At 65.9% G+C, this 7,619-nt stretch overlaps 1 protein-coding gene across 1 annotated transcript; it reads right to left on the reverse strand.

Annotated features, from left to right (window-relative positions):
* Positions 1-322: 322 nt before the first annotated feature.
* VSIG10L2 (V-set and immunoglobulin domain containing 10 like 2) lies at positions 323-6,321 on the reverse strand. Its single transcript, XM_074851039.1, has 10 exons — positions 5,802-6,321; positions 4,383-4,667; positions 3,053-3,328; positions 2,617-2,901; positions 1,666-2,343; positions 1,278-1,580; positions 864-986; positions 762-786; positions 573-685; positions 323-496 (listed from the first exon to the last, which is right to left on the reverse strand). The coding sequence occupies exons 1-10, from the start codon at positions 6,319-6,321 to the stop codon at positions 420-422; spliced, it is 2,685 nt and encodes an 894-aa protein (XP_074707140.1). The 3' UTR covers positions 323-419.
* Between the last annotated feature and the right edge of the window lie 1,298 nt (positions 6,322-7,619).

Consider the following 7,619-nt stretch of genomic DNA (forward strand, 5'->3'; position numbering starts at 1 on the left):
GCTCGTGCCTGAGCTGGAGTGGTTTTCACCCAGAGTCACCCACTTTCTCCCCACGCTGAGGCCGTGCTGGTTTTTGTAGTCTGAGCTTTTAGGCCAAGCCTCCTGCCTTTCTTGCTGCCTGGGCTCTGTCACAATTTCACCCCTCCCTTGTACTTTTTGGGGTTAGAAAAGCTTTCCTTTCCCTTCCCTTCCCCAAGCTCGGGAAAAATCATCTATTTCCCCTAACGCCTTTTTAAATATCATAAAGAAGCAAAACACCTTTACTACCAGCCCCAAAGTTTTGTGCCAGGTCTGGATCACAGATATTTTTCCAGCTGCTGAGTTTTGACTTCAGCGATTCCCCTCGTCCCTCCTTTATTAACGCGGAGGGATGTGAAATGGGGGGAGGAAAGGGAAATAAAGAGGAGAAGCCGGCGTGGTCACGGTGTCGCCGGCGTGGTGACGGTGACGTTAACCGGTGGCTCGTTGGTGGGGTCCGGCGGTGCTGAGAGCGGTTCTGTGAGGGGGGGGGAGAGTCTGCGGGTGGGTGCTGGGTCACCAGGGTGGTGGCTCAGCCCCACGGGCGCCGTTACCTGCCGCTGGGCCGGGGGCAGCCGCGTCTCCCGGTGCTGCTCCCTCCTCCCCGCTCCCGGTTGTTTCGGCGTCCTCGGGCGTGCCGATGGGCTCCTGGGCGCCGGGGCCAGCCCTGGAAAGGGGGGGACAGGGGGTGTGTGTGGGGGGACGCACCGGTGCTGGGTGGGGGGGGAGGTTTGGGCACTCACACGCGGAAGAGCAGGTCGTGCAGCCCTGGGGACAGATGGACAGACATGAGGTGTGGGGGGGCTGGGGCGCTGCCATGGCCACCCCCCGACCCCGGCACTCACGTGGGAGGGTGTCACGGTGGCGGGCGATGCAGCGCATGGCCAGGAGAGACGCCACGGTGGCCACCAGCATCCCCACCACCGCTGCCCCTGTCACCGCTGGGTAGGCCTCAAAGGGAGGCTCGGCTGGAAAAGAGTGGCTGCTGTCAGCCCCCTCCACTCCTCCCCCGGGGGGTAATTAGGGTAATGAGGCACCCACGGGCGAGGAGGGGGCACGGCAGGCAGCGGGGGTCCCCAACCGAAGCCTGGCAGAGCCCAGAAAAGCAGCAGGAAGTGGGAGCCTGTGCCTGTTCACTCTGGAACCTACTGACAGCAGCTCACACTCGGCTCCTCAGCTCCACCAGGGTGCAAACGTCGCCCTCCTCCACTCCAACCCTGCTCTGCCCCCATGGAGCGGCGTCCCCCTGCCCACGTCACCTGGCGTCTGCACCTCGGAGGGGTGCCCGGCCGTCCGGTGGTTGACAGCCAGCACACGGAAAGCGTAGATTACAGCCGGGTCCAGCCCCCCCAAGCGCCGGTCGCGCGAGTGGGGCTCGATGTCGCCGGCGGCCGTTTCCCAGGGGCCGGGCGCCCGCCGGGAAGGTTTCTTGGCTTGGCGCCGCTGCACCACGAAGCCGGTGAGGTTGCCGGTGCCCTGCGTCCGCCATTCCAGCCGCACCTCGGTGCGCGCCCGCGTGTACCGCAGCTTGCTGATGGTGACGTTAGGGGGGGCTGGGTACCCTGCGGCAAGATGGTGGCAGGCAAGAGGGGGTTGACCCCCTTTTTCTAGGGTCCCATCTCCTCCCACGCCCCTCCTGGGACTCACGGTCCACGCGGAGGCGGACGGGGAGGCTGGCGGTGCCCACGGCGTTGGCCGCGGCGCAGCGGTAGATCCCACCGTCCCGCGGCCACTCGGCGTCGCGGATGCTGAGGTTGACCCACTCTTCTCCCCGTTCCAACCGGTATTTGGCCAACCCCGGCGTCACCTCCCGATCCTCGGGGTCGTACCAAACCACGGTAGCGCCGAGATAGGCCCCGCCGCCGCGCCGCCGGCACGCCAACCGCGCCTCGCCGCCCTCCAGCACCGCCACCTCGCTCCTCTCCGCCTCCAGCTCGGGGACCTCTGCGCGCAGGGCACGACAGGGCGGGGGGGAAAAAGGGGGAGCAGGCAGGGGGGGAACGGTGCCGGCGTGACCCCCCCGCGGCAACGAGGAAGGAGAGGGGGGGGACGGATCCGGCTTACCCAACCGCAGGCGGCACTCGGCGCCGGTGGCCCGTAGCGGGTGGTCGGCGGCGCAGATGAAATCCCGGCCCCCCAGAGTGCCGTTGGCGCTCAGCACCAAGATGGCGGCGAAGGGCGCGGGGTCACCCAAGGCCCGGCCCCCGCCGTCCCGCCAGCGCAGGGTCACCGGCGGCGTCCCCCCCTCCCACCGGCACCGCAGCATCACGAACTCGTCGCCTTTGGTGGCCGCTGCTGCGCAGGAGGGGCCACCGGCCGGGACCCCTGCGGGAGGGAGAGGCGTCAGGGCGGGGTGCACGGCGCTGTGCTTGAAGCAGCCCCCCCAAAAATAGGGGGGACACCCCCCTGTCCCCACTTTGCGCTCTGGCTGTGCCGGGGGGATCCCCGTTTTGGAGCAAGCTGGGGGTCCCAGCATCGCCTTGGGGTGCGGGGATCTCCACGGCGCCGCTGTGCCAAAGGGGGGGTCAGGAAGGGATTTTTTGTTGGGTTTTTTTTGGGGGGGGGGACACACTGCACGCGCCCCCCATCGGCACTCACACAGGGTGGTCCCACACGCGGCCCCCTGCGGCAGCGCGGGGTGGGAGGCCAGGCAGGAGAAGGAGCTGCCGTTCCTGGTGGCCGCCCCTGGCTGGATGCTGGTAGCCACGGAAAAACTGGTCCCCATCACCCCCTCTTCCTCCTCCTCCTCCTCCTCCTCATCCTGGGGGCCCACCCAGCGCAGCCGTACCGGGGGGAAACCCCCCGGCCAACGGCACCGCAGGGCCACGTCCCGCAGGTCACCGGTGGCCACGGCAGAGCAGCTGGGGCTCCCGGCCGGTGGATCTGCAGGAGACCGGGGCAGGCTGGGGGGGATCCCCACCCCGCTCTTACCCCTCCCTCGCACCCCCGTTCTCACCGCCGAGCCACGTTGGTCCATCTGAGACGGGGAGGGGGGACCCACCGGGCTACCTCCCGCCGCCCCGAGGCTACTTACAGTAGACGGTGAGGACGATGGTGGCCTGGGTGCGGGTTTGGAGGTGGGTGTTCTCGGCCAGGCAGGTGTAGGTGCCCGCCTGGGCGCGGGCGATGGCGGCCAGGACGTAGGTGGGGCCGGTGTGGACCTGGGAACCGTTGTGGAGCCAGACGTAGCGGCTGGGGGGGTTGGAGGGAGCCAGGCAGGTCAGCACCACGTCCTCCCTCTCGCCTGCCGAGAAGCCCCCGGCTTCGGGGGAGAAGGGCTCCACGCTGATGGCCGGCTGGTCGGGGCCGTCTGGGGGCACACGGGGACTTTTAGACAACCAGGGTGTCCCCACGGAGGGGACGCGGCCCTCCCCGGGGCGACCTGCTGCTGTGGAGCCTCCTTAGAAAGGGTGCGCCGGGGTGGTTGTGAACGCCCCGTGGTGCTTGGTGGCCATGGAGGCACCGTGGTGGCCATGGATCTGCCATGGTGCTTGGTGGCCCATGGAGGCACCACGGTGGCCATGGATGTGCTATGGTGCTTGGTGGCCATGGAAGCACCGTGGTGGCACGACTGTGGTGGCCATGGATGTGCCATGGTGCTTGGTGGCCCTGGAGGCACTGTGGTGACCATGGATGTGCCATACTGCTTGGTGGCCATGGATATGCCATCATGCTTGGTGGCCATGAAGGCACCGTGGTGGCATAGTCCTTGGTGGCCGTGGATGTGCCAGGGTAGCACGGTGCATGGTGGCCATGGAGGCACCATGGTGGCACAGCCGTGGTGGCTGTGGACGTGCCATGGTGCTTGGTGGCCATGGAGGCACCGTGGTGGCCATGGATGTGCCATACTGCTTGGTGGCCATGGATATGCCATCATGCTTGGTGGCCATGGAGGCACTGTGGTGGCACAGCCCATGGTGGCTGTGGCGGTGACATGGTGGCTGGTGACCACGGACACACCACAGCAGGTGCTTGGTGGCCATGGATGTGCCACGGTGCATGGTGGCCATGGACAGGCCATGCTGGCCATGGCAGTACGATGGTAGCAAGGTGCTTGGTGGCCACGGACACACCTTGGTGGCATGGCACATGGTGGCCATGGTCATGCTGCGGTGGCCATGAAGGCATCATGGTGGCAGGGTGCTTGGTGGCCATGGGTACATCATGGTGCCCATGGAGGCATCACAATGGCAGGGCACATGGTGCCCATGGAGGCCATGGACATACCATGGTGGCAAGGTGCTTGGTGGCCACGGCCATGCCATGGTGGTACCTCCAGCCCTGAGGAAGCCCCCACAGCCGGTACCCACACCCCTGCCTTGGCTCATCCCCCGCCCCGCCCCGGGGGCAAGCGGGGCACTCACAGACGATGTCCAGGTAGACGGGCTCGCTGGTGCGGTTGTTGACCTCGTTGCCCACGGTACAGACGTACCAGCCGGCGTGGCTACGGTTGGCGGGCGTCAGGCGCAGCTCTGCCCCGGCCCCCCCGAGCCCCTCGGGGGACGCTGAGGGGCCCCCCCGGGGCTGCTGGTGCTGCCAGGAGAAGCTCCGTGGCTCCGTCCCCTCCCTCACGGCGCAGGTCAGGGCCACCGTAGCCCCCTCGGCCACCGCCGCCGCCGTCGGCCGCACGAAGGGCTTGGAGACGGGCACTGGGGGCACCGAGCCGTGAGCGGCCCCCAAAGCTGCCAGCCCCTTCCCCCCGGGCCTGCCGGGAGCTCCCGCACCCCTCCTGTCCCCCCCCAGGGTGATCTTGCTAGCCCCGATGGCTAGTGAGGGGGAGCTAGAGCGGGAGGGCTAGTGAGAACATCTACGGGCTAGTGAGGGGGTGTCCTGGCTGTGGGTGTGGGGACGAGCTGGAGCAGCCACGTACGGGCTAATGAGACCAGTTATGGGCTGGTGGGATGCTGGGATGGCCAGGGCAAGGAGATGGGGATGGTGAGTGGGCTGCTGTATTGGCTAGTGGGGTGCTACGTTGGCTAGTGGGGTGCTACCCTGGCTGGAGGCAGGGGAGTTCATGAGCTAGTGGTGTGCTGCTTTGACTAGTAAGGTGCTGTGCTGGCTAGTGGAGTGCTTTGCTGGCTAGTGGGGTACTTCACTGGCTAGTGGGGCTCTATTTTGGCTAATGGGATGATTCGTTGGCTGGTGAGCGCTACATTGGCTAGTGGTGAGCTACTTCGGCTAGTAGGGTGCTATGTTGGCTAGCGGGGCTCTTTGTTGGCTAGTGGGATGCTTTGCTGACTAGTGGGGTGCTACATCAGCTGGTGGGCCACTATGTGGGCTAGTGGGGCTCTACATTGGCTGGTGGCATGCTTTGCTGACTAGTGGGCACTCTGCTGGCTAGTGGGGCTCTCTGTTGGCTAGTGGGGGCTGGGGCTCTCTGTTGGCTAGTAGCATGCTTCGTTGACAGGCAGGGTGTTGGCTAGTGGGCTACTAATTTGGCTAGTGGGGCTCTATACAGGCTAGTGGGGCACTCTGTTGGCTAGTGAGGCCCTCTCTTGGCTAGTGGGGGCACTCCGTTGGCTACTGGGGGCTCTCTGTTGGCTAGTAGCATGCTTCATTGACCAGCAGGGTGTTGGCTAGTGGGCTACTACCTTGGCTAGTGGGGCTCTACACTGACTAGCGGGGCCCTTCGCTGGCTAGCGGGTTCCCTCATCTGCCGGTAGCACGCTCCACTGGCCCGCAGATGAGACTATGGGCTAGCGGGCGAGGGGGACGCGATGCTGGCCTGCCAGGCGCTCCGTGGCTAGCAGGATCCCAGGGGAGGCAACCGGGCGGCAGCTTACCCAGGACTCGCAGGAGGACGGCGGCGTAGCCCACGCGGAGCCGCCCTCGCTCGGGGAAGAGCCCTTGGCAGAGGAACCGGCCCTGGGCGGCCGCTCGCAGCTCCCGCAGCTCCAGCGTCCCGTTGCGCAGCGTCACCCGGCCCAAGGTCCCCGCGCCGGGGGCTACCGCCGCCTCCGGGCCCGAGCCCACCGCCACGGCCCGCGGTGGCCCCGAGCCCGCCGCGAAGCTCCAGAAAACCACGGCCGGCGGGGCCGACCCCCGCGGCCCGCAGCTCAGCTCCACCGTCCGGCCCCGCACCCCCGTCACCGCTCGCTCCTCGTAAGCCGCTTCGCCGGCCGCCAGCAGCTGCCCTGGCCCGGAGGTGCGGCGAGTTGGTCGGGCCTCTGCTAGCCACGCCCCAGGGGGATGGGGGGAAGTTTCAGGGGTGTGGGGGCTCTGCTCACCCCCCGCCAGCGCCGGCAGCAGGCAGAGGAGCCAGAGCCCCCTCCGAGGCGGCGGCGGTGCCCGGCCACGCTCCATGGCGCCATGTCCGGCCCCGCGGCGGGATGCTGAAGCAGGGCCGCGCTCTTGGCTCTCCGGTTACCCCTGGGTAATTAGGCCCGGCCCTGATTAACCGTTAATTATTTAGAAACCTGGGCAGGGAGAAGCCGCGGGGGGAACCCAACGCCGCTGCCTGCCTCGGCCCCTGCAATCTCAGGGCTGAGGCCGGGCGCGCTCGCGGCAGCTGTGGCACCAGCCCCTCCTTCCGCCACAAGAAAAACTTACCCTGTTACCCCCTGACCTTCCCCTCCGTTTTTTGGGGGTTTTTGGCTAAAAAAGGGGAAAATAAGCTGCCACACCACCCCCCTTCTATCAAAAACGGGGGGTTTGGGCGCCGGGGGAAGCCGGGTGCTCGGCGCCGAGCGGGGTTTGATATTTCATCTCCCGCTCTCTGCGCGCCCCGGCCCATCAAACATTCATGGGGGGCGGCGGCGCTGTAATGCAATGCCGGGGGGGGGGCGGGGGGGGCTGGAGCACCCCCGTGGAGGATTTTGGGGTTCAGATGACAGGGGACACACACACACACACAGCCCCAGAGCCAGCACCCACCAGGGAAGGGCAGCGGCCGGAGCCAGTCAGGCTCAGGAGGGGGCAGCCCAGCGACTGAAATTCCCCTCAAAATAGGGCATTTGCACAAAATCATCCCGAAATATTTTGATTTTTTAAAAATTTTTTTAGGAGTCAGTATCTTTCCTGGGGCAGGATATCTGCCCTCGGGGGTGGGGGTACCACCGCGGGGACGGGGGGCTTCACTGGGGCAGGGAAGCATCTCAGGGTGCTGATAACCCGAGGGGGGGGGGGAAATAAAAAATTAAAATATAGATTCCCCAATATAAGGATTTTTTGGCGCTGGGGTGCTGGTGTCAGCACAGGATGAGGCTCAGGTGCTGAGGGGGGGGAAGGCTCAAGGCCGGCCTTGTTCCACCCGCCGTGGGGGGGGGTCTGGCAACCCCCAGCCTGGCCAAAACAGCAGAAAATTCCCTGGTGTCCCTCATCCCCCACCCCGCCGCCGCTTCTTTAATGCGAATTAATTGCTCGTTACCAAAACCGACACCGTTAATACCGAACGGGAGGCTCCCAGCGCCCTCGGGATGATAAATAATTCCGTTTTGTCAGAGATCGGCGCTAGCGCCGGGATAAATCTTTTGGGGACAAACGTGTCCCTCGTTCGGGTCCCGGTGGGACTGGGGACGGCGGCGGCGGATTCCTGCTGCCATCTAGCGAGAATGGGTTAGTTTGGGGTTTTTTAAGAAGAAAAAATCAGGAGGAAGGAGCAA

Source organism: Strix uralensis, chromosome 26, assembly GCF_047716275.1.
Source record: "Strix uralensis isolate ZFMK-TIS-50842 chromosome 26, bStrUra1, whole genome shotgun sequence".
NCBI classification, from domain to species: Eukaryota; Metazoa; Chordata; class Aves; order Strigiformes; family Strigidae; genus Strix; species Strix uralensis.